Below are 20,406 nucleotides of genomic sequence, written 5' to 3' on the forward strand. Positions count from 1 at the left end.
GTCTGATTGCATCTCCATCAATGTATTCTATTGTTTCCTCACACAATATTCATCTGTGGACTCACGTCAACTAAAAAAAAACCCAAACCAAAAAAAACTCATCAAACCAACAATATATAGGCCTCCTTCGAGTTGATATTCCACTCTTACGTTGCAGCACTATCCAACTGCTGCATCAGGAGGTCTCAGAGGTAATGTCCCTGTTCCCATTCTCTCATACAATGTTGCACACACTGTGCTGATATTTAAGTCTTACAGACCAATAAAAAGACTTCAGTGACTACTTTATTATTTTTTTTACCCCACAGAGTAGACATAACTCTCAGTTGTGTAAGTTGCCACATAATAAGCCGATTAACCTGCTTTTTCTTGCGAACATGAACCACAAATTCTGAAAAGCCTTTCTATCCATCTACTCTTTTAGTAGTTATATTGCCAATCATATCCATAGTGTCAAATCACCAAGTTGTTTGCTGCAGTTTGTTTGGCAAACTTTATATTGCTTTCTAAAAGTTGACTCTACTTCTTCTGACCCTCAGCCTTTAAGATGAATGCAGGGACTGTCATCACTGTTCAACGTCTTAAAGCTAGATGAGGAAAGACTCCTTGCCCACAAATGCCAAACTTTGGTGGGATCTGCAATGCAGAGAATCACTCACTTTGCAGCTGCCACTGATGTCACTCTATAACAATATATAAGCCCTTTTTAAGAGTTGTGAGCAATGAAAGGACTTAAGGGCTTTTTCCCCTCATACTTGCAGGTTAATGCAACATTTCCGCTTAAAGGGCTGTTTAAAATTTCAGCAGAACTAGAACTGCACAGAAGTTGGAGCTTTCTATGTTCTTGCAAAGTTGCCTGTAGCAGAAATTAGAATTGTGCTAGTTCCAATACATTTGTGAAAACGCCTATAACTCGGTTAGAGCCTGAGACCTAAGTCTTTTGTTTTCAGTAGGTTTCAACTACACATAGTGCTGCTAACATGGAAGCCAGTTTCTATTACAGTTGTTTCTCAGCCTGCAATGAGATATCAGACAGTGATGTAACAATACAATTAAATGTCACTTAAAAAAAAAGTACACCTAACTCCTAGTGCCCAGTTCCTTTAAAAAAAAAAAAAAAAGTATGCTGCTGATGAATAAGATACAGTTGAAAACCACATAGTCTTTCCACTGTCATTAGGTAGGAGAGAATTGAACTAAAGCTAAATCTTTGCTAAAACAACCCAGTTAATTTTTTTAGAAAATAATTTTATTGCAGTTCTCATCCAAGTATGACTTCGCAGACAAAACTGGAAAACTGAGAAAACCAAAACTCATATGTTCTAAAACGTGTCTCAGTACTAAATAGTCAGCTCTCACTGAGATTAAGATTCTAGTAAAAGTACTGTATTAATGGAGATTTTTAGATCAGAAAGACAGAAGTCTATGTGCCAAAAGAACTGAAACAAGAATATGGGGAATATCGTTTGTACTAATAAATGAGATGTCTCCTGCTCATCCTTTGTTTTGGTTTCTGCCCTCTATGATGAGTACGTTAATAGCACCAACTGGTCTCCTTAGTATTTCCACTACAAAGCAAACAAAATTCAGTTTATAGAAGCTATCATCTCTACTAAAAATCTTCAAATCTGAATGCAAGCTTAAAAAGTTACTGTCTTTCTGAAGTGAAGATTTAATTTTCTTTTGTGTGTCAACTCATGCTTCAGAGTTCCGTATGGCTTTTTCTGAGTTTCTCACAGGAAATTCCACCCCCACCCCCCCCTCATATTCTTTTAAACAATTAGTGCAGGTAATTTACCATTAAGTTGCTATGCTACACTTTGCAATGACCAAAACTTGAAGCTTGTTTAGCAAGATGGAAACCCTCCATTCTCTTCTGAGATGAAGGGTTAACTTCCCAACCGGAGAAGTTCTAGTCTGACTGTCCTTGCCTCACAGTAGGACAGTGACAGATTCCAGCAAAGAACAGAAAGGAAAAACGCAGCCAAGTAAGGAAAACACTTTGGTCAAGCAAATATATTAGGCAAACCTCAATGTCAGAAGCACAAAGACTGGAATAGCAGAAGCCTGCACTGCAGAGTTTAGCCTAGTTACTTTTACAGGAATATTTTTCCTCACATAGAAACCATCACAAAAGTATTGGGAGGTAAAAAAAGTTGGTTGCTCAACAGCCTGAAAGTCAAAAGTCAGCCTTGCATCAGTGTAGTTAAAAAAATAAATAAATCTGTACTTGAGGCTACAAAGCACTAATGCGCTAAGTTACAGCATCCATATTGAAACTGAAGATAAAAAGGAAGCCTTATAAACGTTATAAAATCTTACAATTAAAAGCTAGATAATTGACTGTCTTCATACACAATAATCAAGGAAAATATCTGACATGGATGTTATTCTCTGTGTTACTATGATAATCAAGATGTTGCTACAGTCAAGATTAATGAAGTCAGAAGAGTAAATAAAAACTATTTTGAGTTTTTTCTGTTGTACTGATCAAAATTAAAAAGATTTCTTCATACGTCACTGGTTACATGGTCATTTCTTACTACACGTGTTAAATAGTTCTATTGGAAAACAAAATTGCCCCAGAAATTAACAGAACAACACAATCCCTAATAAAAGGATACAAATTTTATACATGCATGTTTTAAACACCTGAATTTCAGCATCAATTCCGTATTAAACAGAAAATACAACCTAAACGTATTCACCCACAAAAAATGCAAAAAATATGTATTTCCTCGGAGATAAAAATATGAAGGAGACGGAAAAAGAAAAAACCAAAACCCTGAGAAACACAAAAGCTACATTTATAGGAACATAGCCATTTACAAAATGCCTCTTTTTTTTTTTAATGGTTGCCTTTCAAGCTGTGCCAACACTACAATGAACATAAAAGATCTGCCTTCCTAGCAGATTCAGAAGAATAAGCAATTACTACATTAGAGAAAATAGGCTCAGAAATTTCCACCAATTGGTAATTGGCAGCAAAGCAACTCTTCATTTGCCAAACCCCACAAAGCCCTTGGGCACCAACCTCTACATATACCAGCAAGGAACAAACAAAGAAAAAAAAAAAATCCCTATTGCCTAAAACTGGGGTCAGCCATTCACTTTGGAGAAAAAGAAACAAACAAAAAAGCCCCAGAAGTTTCTGTCCTCCTAGATAAGCAGACGGAGGGGTTTATTATCAGGGTGTTTAAAGCCTAGGTCTTCTATGTGGGGCACTATATCCCATGACCGCTTGAATCAAGATTGCACTAGGGACCAAAGGCTTCTTCACAAAGCCTATGGAAAAGCAAAAGGCCTTTCTTCCAAATGGAAGAGAGGTCCCCACTTTTATGCACTACTACTGCTGAAACAGTTTACATAGAGAGGCAGTTGTAATAAGCAGCAATTTGCAGGCTGTTCGCAGTGAGAACTAGGGATTACCTGATCCTTCTGGACAACACCTACATCTGCAATCCAAGTTTGGTCGTTGCCTTTACCATCAAAGGGCAGGAGGAGGTACTGCAGCAATTAGAAATCTTACACTTATTTTGAAGCATTACCAATGATTGGTCATCCTCATTGTGGACTGAAGACAGCCATCATCCACCATGGGTGTGTAACTGTGTGCTCCCCCCCCCAACCCCTGAACCTGACCTTCACCTCCTGTAACCCTGCCCAAGAGATAACCACCCATGGTGGTCACAGTGGGTGCATGATGGCTACACTTGGCTCAAAATGGGTTCGAGGGAGACAGATAACACCACAATAGCCAAGGGCTAATTTATGGCAATGCACTCACCTAACCACATACTGTACTGCTACTGTGGTCAATACACAAATATGACTATAAATCAATCATCATACCCCTATAAATAGTGAACAGCCCAAGAGCCCTTTGCGCTCTCCTGCATGGCAGCGGGCTGCACACCAGGATCTCCCCTTGAGTAGGGATGCCTCTCAAGGTTACACCTTGAGGTTGAGAGATTCCCTGCCACAACAGATACTCAGTAAGTGACGAATGGCATGCTAAAATTTGAAGCTTTACTAAGACTGTATCGTAGACCGATTGTGCACATATAACCCTTTAGACATAAACTGTCGACCATGTCTGGGACTAGGACTGGATTCAGCCACACCTAGACTTCTCTCTGAGAAGCAGTTTAGGAAGCAAGGGAATCCTCTGAAACCTGTGACTCAACAAGAAGGTCTCCCTTACAGTCTTGACTGACCTTGTCCTCTATGCAGTAAATAACCAAGTACACCTTGCCATCAAATATTGTTAAACCACTGTCCCATCTACTATCAAATTTTGTTAAATTGCTGGTTTATATCAATAAATATATTGCTGCGTCACTCTTACGAGTGAAGTGCATCACTCCATTTGTGACAGGGTGACAGTAATGTGCAAGAAACATATGAGAGATTTAATGTTAATTAATTTTATTGATCCCTGATGCACTACTGCGTCTTCCACATCAGTGCAGACCAGTGAGTTCCTACTGTATTAACAATGCAATGGAAGAGGTGAATCTGAACTGAGAATCCTAGTTTTTGCAGTTTCCTTTCCTGACTCTTTCTGTCTACTTGCTTGAGAAGATTAAAATCATCTTATCTGAGACAGTAACAGAAGACTTCATGGGCAGAAGAGCCTAATTACTGTATAATAAATATCTTCAAAGCTATTTTATTATGAATTAAATTAAACATGACTAAATCACATTTTGGATGTTCCTAGAAAGGATTCTCTCTGAACAAATCTTGTTAACAAATCTCATTAAAAATCAAACCTATTAGAAGAACTACAGAGCACATTATAGTACCGCCAAATACTGAAAACCAAGAGTCTCAGTGATGCATTTGCCTCGCTATATTTAATACCAAAGAACAGAGTAAGTTCAAGTACTTATTTATAAGAAGTGTATCCACAGCACACAGAACATAACCAGAGAGACAGACCTCATATCGAGACAAATGGAGAAAGCGCACTTCTGCAATACATTTGCTAGCAACTTTCAACACAAAAAGGTGCTTTTTAAGTAGTCTACAGGATTACAACCATTATAAAAAGCTTGACAATAAAAATTCCCACATTTATTTGAACACAATTGAAAGTGTGCAAAAATACCTGTTGAATGAACAAGGATCCTAATGTTTAGTCAACAGTACAATAGCCCAGGTATCTGATACTAAATGTGATCTACTTTGCAGCCTGTGTTGCTCTGTATTACTAAAGTCACAATGCTGTCAGAGTTCCACATCAGTGTCAAATAAAAGTATCAAAATCCTGTTCCATGAAGGGCTGAGTCATTATTAACCTGACTGATCAACAGCAAATGTATTCCCCAACACTTTTTATCTGGTGCAGCAGAACATTCTATGAACCACTCCTTTGTATTTCAGAGTGAGAGTAAAAGACCTACCGCATCATCAATCCTGGCAGCATGTTTTTGCAGTGCTAATACTAAAAGCAAAAGCAAGTTATAAAGATACTACCACCCCCCCAGAATTATTCATTTCAGATAAGATTCTTGACCTTCTGTCATGTCAGTTACTACCTCCAGAACAACAGTTCAGTCCTTTTCCTACTTAAATAGCAATCCGTGGAAGTGAAACGGAAAGAGGCAGCAATATTTTTCTTATACTGCTCAGACCTATGTAACTGTCTGAAAACATGACCCTGCTTCTGAAAACATATATGTATTTTAACAAGTTTGCTTTCAAATGTTTCTAATAAACTGTGTTACTTAATCAACAGGCACTTATTTTAGCAATGCAACAGAGTTAGTATACAAAAAATACATTTTTTATTTTTTTTACTTAGAATGTAAAGTGGTCAACTTCTTTTGTACTATAAACAATTTTAATGTCTTTCAGATATTAATATTTTAATAAAAAATTTTAAAGTTGCCATTTATTAAGCTGTCCTTATTCAGAAGCAGGTTAAAGCATACACAGTAACAAGAATTCGTTACAAAACTAAAGAAGCTTAGATTAACTCATAATTATTAGATGGCCACAGCAATTTATTCTCCTACCTGTTTTCCATCCAGGGTACAAAGTCTCTTGACTACACCCGAATCTAACTTAATGGCTTCTGTGATGTCAGTCAAGACCTGTTCGAAGGAGTGAGCAGTCTTCTTATTCAGCAGAATTCTCACAGCTTTCCGTGGTTTTACTCCACTCCTAATAACAGTCACTAATTTGGGTTTAATGAAGTCTTTACTCTCCTTCACTTCACTCTTTGTAGATGTCAAAGATGTCAAGGATCGAGTGGACCCAGTCCTTATGTTCACACACCAGTTTGGATTGACATTCTTGGTGTAATCAACTTTGCGATACGGTTCATTGGATGCACATACGTAACTTTCACCTAGAAAGAAGATGACATTTTCATAATTTAAGAGGGTTTGCAGCTATTTTTTGTCAATTAAAAAAAAAAGACAATTTTTTTAGGAGTGATCTTCCGGTATTTCAACTGCAGGCCATTTTAAATGGAGGACTGTAAATTATCAGAGCTTTCCACCCAAATGACACTCCCATAGAATGGTCTGAACAGGTTTCAAAAGACCTCTGGTTAAGAAATAAAAAAAACAATAAAGGGTAATGAGGGGGCTGAAGATACTTCCCATTTACTTTGGATCATAATTCTGACTGCAGAGTCATTTTGCAAATACTTAAATTACTTGAGCTCAGAATACACAACATTAAGAGCATTCTCCTACAGCAAATATGCAGGTCCTTCCCTATATACTCAAGTATATACTTCAAGATGTGTACACACATACCTATCTTTAATCATGAATTATTTTAAAAGGAGCAAGTTTTAACAGAATAAAATTCAAGCTTCTTGAGATCCTTGCCCTGAAGAACACATTAATTTACCAGGAATATATTACTTTCTACCAAGGATACACTGTTGAAATGTATTCAGTTCAACATTTTTTAGACCAAACACCTATTGAGGCCACAAATGAGACTTTTGAGACTACAAGTATAGGAAAGGCATCTACCACTTCCCCATTTTAATTTCTTTCCTAATTCAAAGCTCACACTGCCAGTATCTCCTAAAGACATGAAAGGGAGGTCAGAGGACAAAAAAATGTTATCACAGGCTAGTAATACACACCCTTACAGCAAATTATTGTAAGTGGCACCAGCCATGATGCAGACCTAAGGAATTTGTTACATTTCTCCGTTCCTTGACATAATGCAAGGCTCAAAGGTTCCAAACTGATGGAACACACCATTCCTCCAGGCAGAACTACTTGTATCTTAAAAAGCTTAGCCTGTTCTAATATTAAAGCTACACGCTCAAGGTCACTGGTGGAACAAACCAAACTCACCTCCTATACTCACAGCAAGAAGAATAAAGAGTACACATACCTCTATTGTACAGTATTGTAGAAGTTACAAAATGTATACCTATGTTTAGATACATACTACAAAACTTTTAAACAATACTTTTACTTTCTGAACTCGTTTGGAGAGCTGATTTAGCTTAGAAATTGTACAGCTTATTCTAAAAGCAAGATAGTAAACTACTTTCAAACCCCCAAAGAATTACTATGATCTGACAGACTTTTTCCATTTTTCTTTTCCCATATAAATTCTAATTTATCTTGTATTTAAACCTTCTTGAACGTTTACTTGCTGTATTTGAAAGAAAACAATTATAATTAAGTTAACAATAATTTTGTTTGGGAAAGTTTGGCAGTTCTGCCTCCACAAACATCACTGGGGCTGAGGTACAAAGAAACAATTTGGTGTGAGGTTTTATGGATGTCAGTGCTTTGCCTCTATTCTTCCTCTTTACTCATCCACATCATTCCTCCTCACATTCATAGACCAAGTGACGCACAAATCAGAAACCAATACAGATAAAACCAGACGACTCCGCCTTCCGCAAAAATGAGCAAAGAAAAGTGAGCTGTTTTCAGCCCATAAACTCCTTGAATGGGATTTCCACATAGCTGCATGCACACTAGCACTAACCTACAGGTAGGCGAAAAAAAACCCCACACAGTTTAGGAAGAACTGTGGTGGCCTAGAAGCTTATGCTGCCCCAGAACTACATGCTGAACTGCAAAAAGTCTCCAAGCGATCTGATTTCGTCAGGCCTACTTTGAAAAAGACATTGGATGAGATGACTTCAGAAGATCCCTTCCAAACTAAATTACACTATGATTTGAAATAGATGGACAGTTCTCCTTCAACAGCTGTTTTCAGAGACCTTTCACTCACCTATCCTGGTACTATTCAAGTTTTGTTACAGCAGCTCAGCTGCAACAGAAAGCAAAGGCTTCCCCCTCTACATCCTCTAGTACTAGATTCAAAAGACTATGCTTATTTTCTGAACAGTTTCTAATAAGCCATGAAGCTGTCTCTCTCTAAACACAGTGCTGCCAAATAAGAAGCATCTCAAAGAAGCTGGTAATTCTAATTCATACCAATAGACTTACTAACATAACTGATGATCATTTTGTTATTCTCTTGTCTACAGCCAGTTTACTGTGTGAAGTAGAATGCAGTCGCCAACAAAGCACCACACAGCCACTTGCTCGCTCCCTGCCAGTGGGATGGTGGTGGGAGAGATTCAGGAGTGTGAAAGAAAGAAAATTTGTGGATGGAGACAAAACCAGTTTAATAGGTAAAGCAAAAGCCACACACGTAAGCAAAGCAAAACAAGGAATTCATTCACTACATTCCATCAGCAAGCAGGTATTCAGCCATCTCCAGAAAAGCAGGGCTCCATCCCACATAACGGTTACTTGGTAAGACAAACACCGTAACTCTGAACATCCCCCCGTTTCCTCCTTCTTCCCCCAGCTTTATATGCTGAGCATGGCGCCATATGGTATGGAATATCCCTTTGGTCAGTTGGGGTCAGCTGTCCCAGCTGTGTCCCCTCCCAACTTTTTGTGCATCCCCAGCCTACTCACTGGCGGGATGGTGTGAGGAGCAGAAAAGGCCTTGACTCTCTGTAAGCACTGCTCAGCAATAACTAAAACATCCCTCTATTATCAACACTGTTTTCAGTGCCAATCCGAAACAGAGCCCATAACTAGCTACTATGAAGAAAATTAACTCTACCCCAGTCAAACCCTTAGGACAATTTTTTCCACAATTGCATGCTAAACTTCTTATGGATGCACCTAGCAAGTGACTTTGGTTTTTTGTGTGTGCATGTTGGTTAAGAATGCCAAATATTATTTCCTGCTACAAAAAAATGAACAGAAGGTAATTTAGTCATTATTCTGGGTGCATAATATTAGGCATTCAACTTCAGAAAGTCCCTGGCCACTTGCTTTCACATTTATTGATCTGTGTAAGACTTTGGTAATATTTAATCATCCTCTGATAATAATTTATATATAAATATACATAACTATAATATATATAACAAACCTGACAGCATCTTATGCATGAGAATATCTTTCTAACCACACTGAGTGCCCCTAGCATCTCAAAGATTTTACATAAGCTTCAGTACATGAAGTCACCTATCACCTCAGAGTGAACTCTTCAGTACAGCCTGTCCAGCTGTGTGCAAAAGAGTGAAATAAGTTCCAGCAATCAGCACTACAAGGTACCTCAAAATTCACCATCATTGAGCATGTTCAGAATTACCCTTTCAATCTCAAAAAGAACGCACTTCCTAGACCATTAAAAAAAAACCCAAAATGCACACAAGACATTTCAAAGTTAAGCCTCAGGGCTGAAGTTTAAATTAAGGAAGTTAAAAAAAACAAAAACAAAAACAAACAAAAAACACAAAAACAAAAAACCAGCCACAAAACCTCCTCAAAATTAAGGCTATTCAGGAACAGGCTCTCCAATTTGAAATAAATTAATTGCTTTACATAAAGAAGTACAGGGAGAGAACAAAAGGTCCCTTGCTCGAGTATCTACCATAGAAGAGTCTCAATATGGTATGATAGCTTTGTCTTCTACAGACATGTATCATAACAGATTATTTTCTTTATACTATCATGGAATGGGATCTACTATCTGTCAGAGTTGCACCATAACACCCTTTAGGACAGCAGAAATTGTCCCGTTATAAAATTTTTAGTCAGTATTAATCCAAAAAATAAATCTTTGCCTTCTACTAGTTTCCTTGCTTGATGCACGAATAAAATAATTTCTTGATTATCTGAATAGGTTGCAATACTCACTTACTACCGTTTTCTTCTTATTATTTCTTTTCCTTTAAGCAGAGACCTTAGTTTTCTTTTTTTTCTGATAAAAAAATAGGAAGTGTTTTCAACTTAACAACATAATACCTTAAAAAAACAAATTTCAAATAACTTGTTTCAGCTGCATTTAGCCAAGCCTTAAGTTGAAGCATAAACTATTTTTAGCTTTTAAAAAACAAAACCAAAAAAGTAGCTGGCAAAAATTATTGCAAAATTTCCGGTAATTACTTGAGAACTGTAGTATATTACAGATTGCTTGGTGTTTTTAATTCCATGCCTGCTTTCTTATACCAGACATATAAACTAAACTTAGTAACACAGGTTTTACATGGAAAAAAGATTTTACTACTACACCTGCAAGGCAGGCACACATGGCAGGATTAGAGCAAGGACTGTGAGAAAATACATGCATTGAGTGACTTGCTTGGTTCGTGACTTAAAGGATAACATTTTTACTCTGTTGAAATTGCTACTTAAATTTCTAATGATTTCACCACAGCCAGACTTCACCCACAGTTTGTAAGTTCTACTGAGAACTTTGCAAAATAACAAAAAAATACGAGAAACAAAATATAATTAGGAAACCAATTGCTGCTTTCCACATAAAGAATGATTTTCTAGGAATAAGTTAAACATTGATTTTTTTGTTTTAATAGGGATGTATGATTGATTATTCAACAGAAGAAAATATTTAAGGGAGAGAAAAAAATGGCAGGGGTAAGTTGAATCACACCTATAAAGTTCACTATGGGAAACTTTCTTCCAGAATGGTGTATTCAAAAAGCATGCCTAAGAAAACACCACCCCGTGATAAGCAGGCACTAATTTTTGAACATTGTGCTATTGTTTAAATTGTTATTTTAGCCATCCTCCAAAGTAGAAAATGCATTTTGATCAGTCTGTAGCTTTTTTTTTTTTGTCATTTGTACCAGCCCTAGAAAGCTGGCACCACTCCACAAATAGGGATAAACAGTACTTCAGATATTTACATTGCTGACTTTGGTATGGTCAATTTTATGGTTTGAAGGCCCACTTTCCATTTATAGTCTTGAAAGATTTTAAAGCTAATGCATACTAGCCTTAACTGTCACATAGTTACAGCAATTACGTTACTGGAAATAAATACCATGTCTTTAGCTTACAACATAGCATTAACATTAATCAGCTCCATAGTTTTTTAGATCAGATTGTGAAGTTTGTCACTAATACTACATTGACATTTGCAGGTAAAGAAGTAAACTATAGACTAATGAAGTAGAAAGACCTATTAAACAATACTGTCTTTTTTTTTTAACACAGAAAGAAATGCAAGAATTACAGATATAGGTTACAGCTGGGACTCAACACAGCCAAACTACTCTACAGCAGGAAGCTTAACCAGGCTGCAGAGCAGTTTTGGCAGAAGTATGAAACCTCCTTATAAATTGGCATTATAATTTCAACAGAGCATATGTGCCATCCATCCGATGCCTCATGACAGTACTGAGAGCAATCTAAAAGTGTCAATTCTTCCATGAAGAAATCGTGCTACTACCAAAAATTCCTCAAATGGGGCATATGTTCACTTAAACCGAGTAACATCTGCTGATATTTTGGGTCACCATATAATCAACACATGGAATAAGTTTACTTCTTATGTCTTATTAACATTAGAAAAACAACTAGAAGACATGAAACATTGCCTGTTAACAAGGAAACATTACCTGCCTCTAAATAATTTACCTGTACTGCATTAATAACAAGATGCACTATCCAGGAAGCAAGACCTGTGTGTGTGCTGTGCACATGCAGTTCAAGTACACTGTAGAAGGATTCCGGTTTCAAACAGTCTAAACATAATACGTGCCATTCCCTCCCAACAGTAAAATACACTTGATGAACACAGAGAATGGATAAAAGAGAAAACAAGATTACAGTGGTTATTTATCAGTCAGATTGACCATAGACCATCATTTGCCTAAATACTGCTTTGCTTACTTAAAATCTCATCTACAAAGGTTTTCTTTTGCCATCTGTTTCTTCAACACTGTCATTCACAGAAAATGTGTCTAGCTCACCTTTCAAGATATTAATGCAGGGATAAATAAAGTAGGGTGTATGTGAACTCCACAAAATTCAGCCATGCAATTTTAGGTACTGATAGGAAAAGAAGGATGCATCTTGTCCTTTTGTACCACAAGTCTACATCACTTGCAACTATGTGCAGTTTTGAGGAAACCTGGCTGCCTGATAACTTGGGGTTCTTCACAGCACAAGTTTTTTGAGTTGAAACCCCACTGCTAGGCATTTTACAAGTAGCCTAGAAACATTCAGACTTTTTTAGTCTCCTTAAAAACAGACTGCGAGAGACTTGTAGATATTTCATATTCCTTAGGATTAGGTTAAAAAACAAACTGTGTATATGCCATGTAGTAAGTAACGTAAGGAAGAAATTAAATGCACAACACTCAAAAATCCTGAGTCAGGATATTTGAAACAAAAGTCTCTGAACAAGGTTTTCTGGCTTGCTTTTTGCAAGGTGTTAACGAGCACTAACAACTATCTCCTCAGAGACGTAAAGCATCCAATTTTTAAATGACACACTGCATAACAGAGAATGATACAGCTGACACAGCTAAAAATCATCCCTACAGAAAGAAAACCATTAGTCTCCCTATTTTTGAATGTGTGTTCCCCTGTGAAGCACATAGGACACGGCAGGTTTCTAGGTATATTTCATGTATCCATTGCACGTTCCTCAGCTTCTTCTGGTGGAACTCATTAGTTTCAAGGGTTGCTTATTTAGTATAGCACAGCAGTTATCAGTGCTACTAACCTTCTAACTTTTGGAATCACAGGAGAGTACCCTTTTTGTGTTCTGTAACACAAAGCCGAGCAGTTTTCCAGAACAGCATATTTATAGCATATATAGAAGAACTGATCTAAAAATAGAACAACCCCTTTTATGAAGGATTAGGTTATTTAGATCTCTCTTTCCTTCCTTTCTTTCACAGAACTTCCTTCCTCATCAGCTTCTTATGATTCCTTCACTTTCAAGTCATCTCCAATAACCCTGCGCAAGTCACGATCTTTCCTCATCTACAGCATTTTAGTTCCCCATACACTTTTTAAAACCTGGAATGACAACCAGGATCTTAGCTGATGACTAGTTCTCTCTAGCTCCTAGTTCTCTTTTGAGTTTATTTAGTCAGGAGTTTCAGATAAGAGCTTCCTACAAGCTTTCCCAGAATCAGTGAACAGTTGAAGATGGAAAGGACCTCTGGAGGTCATCTGGTCCAACCCCCTGCTCAGGCAGGGTAAAAGCTTTCAGAAGACAGTTAAGGACACCTGTTAAGGTATCAAACCCGCTTAATACCACATGCCTCCTTTACAGTAAATAAATAACTCTTTTCAGGTAAATTACATTTCTCCCGTCCCTGAAACGAGGCAATGCGCAGTGGTGGAACCATTTTATTTTGCTTGCATGGGAAGTTAACTTCCGTATTTCACATTCACACGCCATTGCTCCAGGACTGTGTAACTACAGTGATTCGAACATGGCATTTCAATTGTGACATTTGTTTTGTTTTATTCCAGTGAAGAATTTGGAAGCATATGCTTTTAATGTCTTTTAATCCTTCTTTGTCCTTCCTTTTTAACCTTCTTTGTTAAATCTGCTGCATTTGCTTCTTTTTAAAGCATTACAGCTTTTGGCTTTAGCACAGGAAGGTAATCATACCTTCTGAAAGAAGCAAAAATACAAACTGCCTACTTGGTGTCACCATCTGCTTGCCCTGACAAGAGAAAAGATATTCTTGACCTAATGTAACAGTGCGCATGGACTAGAGTCATAGGTACTTAAGCAGGATTAAAATGTAACATGCAGTAACAATAACAATGGTCTAAGGCAGAAAATACATGGATTGTTCAATACCTTGTTTCAAAAACATTCTTTTACTCTGTATTAGTGTGGCAGAGCCCATTTCTTTAAAGCAGATATTGTGCTGTGCTACATGTCCTAGCCATGCATAAGGACTGCCCTGCTCAGAACCTTCCCACCTCCTGCCCAAAGACTTTCCTACAGGTGCCTGTTGATTGCTTGCACAACCATGCAGACAAAACTACTGACGTTTTATAAAGGACTGTATGAATTAAGCATTGCAGTTGAAAGAACAAAAGACTCTTAGCAATGCGTCCTACCCACGGAACTAGAAAAGCTCCCTACCACATGCCAAATCAACCTGACTTTTCTTAGGAATAGAGTCTACATTTGGTTTTCTCTCTCAAAATCCAACAACGTGTCTGAACTTTGCAGCAGACCTTAACAATCAGGATTCTCCACGTCTTTCACTACCAAAACAATGAAAGCACAGGACAGTGACACAGAGCATGACAACATCAATTAAAACGCAAACCTCAGCACTAAAGAACTGCACGGTTCTTACTATTCTTACTATTACCATTGTGTCATGCTTTAGGAAGCTTACATTTTCAAAGAAAACTGAAGGATTTAGACAAATACTTAATTGGTTAACTTTGGTAGAGAATAAAAATGAAGCTATTATTCCGTTATAGCTATTGAAGGGAAAACATGAAATTACACATGGAATCTCCTATTCAAAAGTCCTGTAATGTCTGACAGTAAGGTTGAAAGAAAGAAAACTATAAGGAAGTCATAACATTCCCAACGCCCATCCCCTCTCTGGATCTGTCTGCTCAAACAAAATCAGGAGCAGACAATGAAATTCTTCACTCCTTCCATTCTAAGAAAGCAATGAAAACTGTCAAACCCCTTAGCCATAATATTCCCTAATCTACAGGGACTGGGAATATAAATGGTATTTGCCTAAGGCTGGTCAAGCAGAGCATGTTTTTTTGACTGTCAAATCCAGTTAAGAAAAGCAATATGCTTAAAATAGAGCTTGTCAGTTTTTGACTAACAAGCATGATCTGGTCGTATTTTTAACTTACTCAACCTGTAACAGTAATATTTGAGATCTGTAGTATGTCTGTATATTAGCTATTTTCCTCCTAAAATGATACATGGTAAAACAGATTGCCAAGTACAGCCAAACTGCAAAAAGCATTCATCAGTGATGCAATTCAGCTAATTTGGACTTTTATCATACAGAATTCATACCAGCTTTTATATCCCTGACAAAGAGCAAATAGGCCTTAAGGAGCTTGCCTGCACTGGGGCTCATCAGTGTCTAAGAGCTAGGGACACGGGCTTGAGTTGAGGGAGGTTTAATGCAGATCTTGCTGGCTTGGCAAGGGCGGCTGAGCACTCACCTGCTCACTTCATACAGCAACCCGAACTGGTGTACTGTATGGTACTGTAACTCCATGCACCAGTTCAACAACACTGATGGTGTGCAAACAGACTAGTCATTTAGGTATTGCATCAAGTGGCCATGTTCGGTCTGGTGTTCAGTCTGTAGCTGGCATGCACAACAGCACTTTAATTTTATTTTCCTTTCTGAATATTAAAAAGCAATACAACACAACACCATTCCAAACTGCTTTTGGTGATATTGCAGTTCAAGCTTTAGGATATCACCAACGTTCATGTATTTATTCTAGAGCAGAAGTTCAAGCTTGCTGTGCTGGAACTACAAGAAATTAAGAAAATAAAACCAAGTCAGATCCTCTTCCAGCATCTCAAGAACAAAACAGCTGGAAAAGAGCTCAGATAATTTCAAGGAATGATGGATTCACTACTTGTTTGTTTTCTTCCCGACCCTGTATCTGCTTTCCTTTCTCTGTATGGTGATTAGACTTACACTGGTAAAGTTTTTGGCATGCTAAATGAAGAACGTACTAATCCTATTACAATCCTACAGGATTTTCTTAAGATTCCCGAGAGTTGTATTGGTCATGGATAGATGAATAAGCAGTTGGGACCCTCTTTTTCCCCTTTTATTTTACTGAGAAAACACGGAAGTGTAATTTCAATTGTGACATTTGTTTTGCTTTATTCTTCCAGTGAAGAGCAATATTATAAAGTGCACTTTCATGCATATCTTTTTTGAGTAAGACCCCCTTGATGCAGCAAATGCTGTAGCCTTTCCCTTCCTCTTGCATGTTGTGGAGTAGCTGGTCCCTAACTCCCAGTGCCTTTACTGATGGATTATATAAACATCTTTAGGTTCCCTTTGCCATCAAATTCTCCAGGTGTGATTCAGCATTGCTTTGAAAAGGGGAGTTTCCAAATAAAAGCTTAAAAGATACACAGCTGAAAGCCTAAAAAGGAGGAGGCAGCAGAACACCTAAAAATGGTACTACTTCACCAATGGAAATCAGCTATACCTGGCATATAGAGTCACTGGGTGGAAGACTGCAGTGGCTGATACCAGGTAGATACCTGAGGAGAAGCATCAAGTGCAAATTGATTATGAACCTCAGAGCATGCACAACAGAACCAACACGTTTGAAAGACTGATTCATGTAACACTGAATTTAAACTGTATTTAAGATATCATGAGAGAACATGGGGGAAATCTGCTCTTTGTTCTGGTAATTATCATTCCCTACAAACAAGGGGTAATAGGTTTTATTTGGAAAAAAGGTACTTCTGGCCCCATTTTGAGAAGTCAAGTGCTGCTCTGCTCAGATTTGCAAGGTCTACATAACCTTAGCAGCTAAGTCCCATTATCAAAAGCTACTTAGGGACAATTCTGAAAATGGTTTTGGAAGTCAAACAAGGTAGATAATTCCCTCTATGAATATGGACTTTTCACAGCACAGGGGCTTTCTCTCACAAAGCTTAAGCCACTGAGAGGCATCAATGACAGCGTAATAACTGTTAGAGAACTAAGTTACAGCGTTTCCCTCCCTTACAAATGGCGATGACTGAAAGGTAGTCAAGAACTTTACTATGGTCCTTGTAGATGAGAAGAGTACCTGCTGCTTAACTACCATTAGAGTCAACCCCCACAAGTGCAGACATCACTTGTCTGGATGATGGTAGAAGCGGACGGTCCACACAGGGAAAATGAGGCCTATCGCACCTCACAGCAGTGGGCAACTCCAGGCCGTTTGCCCTCAGGGGGTCTTGTGGCTGCTGATTTTCAGCAGTGACCTTTCTCAGCTTTGACCAGAGTAGTGAGAGACAAGCCCACCCCAGGGACAGCTTGCAGCCCACCACCAGGCCCCACACCACCTCTTGCTGGACCTCAACATGCCATTGCAGGACCACCCACGGCCTGCGCCCCGCTTGCCCCTGGCCCACCGGAGCCCCCTCACCTTCCACCAGCTCATCCAGGCTGGTGAGCTTCTTGCTGCCATCGATGGTGTAGATGGTGCGGACACCCTGGGGCAAGTTCACGTTGTCCGACAGGGAGCGGGTGAGCTCGACGAGGAGGGCGTCAAAGGAGCGGAAGCGGTCAGGGGAGATGGCGTACACCAAGCCCTTGAAGTACCTATCGCCGTTGCGGTAGAAGCGGGCTTTCCGGGCCTTCTTCTCCGAGCTGAGCGCCTGCAGGGTCCGTGTCCGGTAGAGGCTGCAGTGGGCGCTGTGGGCCGGGCTGGGGATCAGCCCGTTGCCCCGCGGCCCCGCGCCGCCCCCGCCGGAGCCGCTGCCGCCGCGGCGGGGCCCGGCGCGCTGCTGCCTCTTGTCCCGCTCCTCGAAGTGCTCCAGCTCGATGCTCCGGTTGCTCGCCATGGGGAGCCGCCTGCCCGCTCTTCCAGCTCCGCTGGGCCCCCGGGCCGGCTACGGGACTGCTAAGCCTGGCCCCGCGCCTTGGAAGGGCTCCACTCGCCTAATTCAGCATCGCGCTCGGCCTCCCCGGACGGGAGGGCTGCGGGTGACCGCGGCACCCGACCTGACCCGCAGCCGCAGCCCCAGCTGCCGCTAGTTCCGTCGTTACCCGCTGCTCCGCCCGCAGTCGCGCACAAAAGCATCCCTCAAAGCCTTCAACCGGCGGTTACGGGTAATGCTGAGGCGAGAGCGAGCGGGGGCGTGAGGCTCGGGGGAGCCCCGCAGCCGCGCCGTGCCCATGCAGGCTCGCACAATGCGGAGGACGCCGTGCGCGCAGGTTCCCCCCCTCAGCCGCTTCTCCGCTGGAGAGAAGGGGTGGGGACGGAGCGCCTATTCCGCCAGCTCCCACCCGGCTCCGGTGCGGGGGCAGCAGGGACCCCTGCGACGCTACCGGCCGCCAGTCAGCGCGGGGAGCGGCGCAATCTCCCAGGTCCTCAGCGGGCAAAGGCGCTGCGAGCGCCCGCCCGCCTAGGAAAGAAAATCAACCGCAGCGGATCTGGCGGGAGGAGCGAGCCGCGGCCCGGCCGCCCGTGCTGCCGCCGGTGGAGCGCGGGGCGGGCGGGGCTGGAGCCGGGCCTCAGCGCCGGGCGGGCGGCACGGCCGCTGTGGGGGCGGGCGGCGGGCGGGGCGGGGGCGGCGCCATCTTGGCCGGAGGCGGGCGGGCGGCGGCGTTGTCCCCAACGGCGGCAGGGACAGGGTTTGAGAGGGACGGGAACTGCGTTGGTGACACGGCCAGGCTCAGGTGATGAAGGGAAAGGGGTTCTTCTACTAAAGGGTTTTGGGGAAGCAACTTTCTGGCAGGGGCAGCTCTGTCCCCCTCGCGGCGGCTCTGACAGGACCGGTCCATGGAACTACCTCAGGCGTACCAGGAGAGCTGCCTGCTGGCCCTCTCGCGGCCTTACTTTGACTCGGCTACTAGATTAAAACGCTAAAAATGCCTCTAGGGCTTCTTTCTATGTGGCCTTCTCCCTAAAGTACATCCCCTGGGACAGAAAACTACTCATCCCTGTCGCTTCCCTCTCTCACTTGTGAAGGTTGCTGCCGCCGAGCTTCCCACAATTTCTGAGGAACAAAATGAGCCCAACTTCTGTTCCCACAGTCTCAACCTCCCAAATGTGCTTTAGCCCATGGTTTGCAGCTTCCCCACACAGCTTCTCAATGCTCCCTAGGTTGCTCAAGCCAAATTCATTTTTGGTAGAAATGGTCAAAGATGCATTGAAATGGAGGCAGTTTCAACTTTTTCCCAACTACTAGAGGACACACTTTATTTTCTTGACATAGTAAGTACATAAAAAATGTAAAAGGCATTTTCAACTAGGTACAGGTTCTCACTTTTTTTTTTTTTCAGGTCTCTTGCTTTGAGGTATTCCAGTTGTGTTGCATCATGGGGACTGTTTAGTTTGAGGAAGAGGAGGCTGAGGGGAGACCTCATCACTCTCTACAACTACTTGAAAGGACATTGTAGAGAGGTTGGTGCTGGTCTCTTCTCACAGGTAATTAGTGATAGAACAAGAGGGAATGGCTTTAAGCCGCAACAGGGTAGGTTTAGACTGGACATTAGGAAAAAATTCTTCACAGAAAGAGTGGTTAGACACTGGAATAGGCTGCCGAGGGAGGTGGTGGAGTCACTGTCCCTGAATGTGTTTAAGAGTTGTTTAGATGTGGTGTTAGGGGATATAGTGTAGGGGAGAACTTTGTAGAGTGGGGTTGATGGTTGGACTTGATGACCCCAAGGGTCTTTTCCAACCTAAATGATTCTGTGATCATTACAGATGGTTGCAGTTGCTGCTGTTTTGTCCTGGGCCCATAAGAACCACCTTTGCCCGTCCTTCTCCACACTGCTTACTCAGTTGGTGGCAGGAGGTCCACTCAGGTTGATCCTCTGCATTGAAAATGTAACTGCTGCAGGTGGAGCTTCTCTATGTGTAAATCAAATTAGTAACTGAAAGACACATACAGGAGAAAATAGGTTTATGAAAGTCCCTGTTCAGTAAAGACATTCTACGAAGCTTAAGAGAAGGTTTTCTGTCATACTGGGAAAGGGAAGAGATTTGGCTAAGAAGATTTATTTATGTTTGGTTTTTTGTGTTTCATCAGTTTTTGAAAATATTATTTGCCACACTTTATGGATTTATTATTTTTCACTTTTAATATTTTGAAATAGCAATAAATTCAAGTACTGTCTCGTCATTATTGCTGGGTTAATTACAAAGTAGATTAAACACATAGCTACAATATTCCTTAAGACAATACATGGAAAACATCAGTGAATTTCACTTTTTCTTGAAGTGCCAACTTCTGTGATGGCTGGAAATCTCCACAAGCAAAATGAAGTGATAAACCATGGAGCTGCATTATCTCCTCTGGTGGTGAAATCAACAGAAGGAACTGAACGAAGGGAAAGTTTTGTTACAGTTGTGGCATGAATACACTTACTAAGATTAGATATGCAGGTCTTGCCTAGGAACCAGGACCTAGAAGCCA

General features: G+C 40.7%; 1 protein-coding gene across 6 annotated transcripts in view; it reads right to left on the reverse strand.

Moving 5' to 3' along the window:
* DCLK2 (doublecortin like kinase 2) overlaps positions 1-18,473 on the reverse strand; it is an 84,603-nt gene extending 66,130 nt beyond the window's left edge. For 4 of the 6 annotated variants that reach the window (XR_012587214.1, XR_012587211.1, XR_012587213.1 and 1 more), the window contains exons 1-2: positions 17,409-17,974; positions 6,024-6,358 (exon numbers count right to left, since the gene is read on the reverse strand). Coding sequence is in view for 2 of the 6 variants with exons in the window: in XM_074588821.1 (XP_074444922.1) it covers positions 6,024-6,358; positions 17,409-17,826 (753 nt within the window). In the remaining 4 variants the exon portion in view is untranslated. Of the gene's footprint in view, positions 1-6,023; positions 6,359-17,408 lie in introns of all 6 variants that reach the window. The other 2 variants (XR_012587212.1, XM_074588822.1) reach the window with 1 other exon arrangement.
* Positions 18,474-20,406: the final 1,933 nt, after the last annotated feature.

The sequence above is a fragment of the Larus michahellis genome, chromosome 5, assembly GCF_964199755.1.
Source record: "Larus michahellis chromosome 5, bLarMic1.1, whole genome shotgun sequence".
Classification (NCBI taxonomy): Eukaryota; Metazoa; Chordata; class Aves; order Charadriiformes; family Laridae; genus Larus; species Larus michahellis.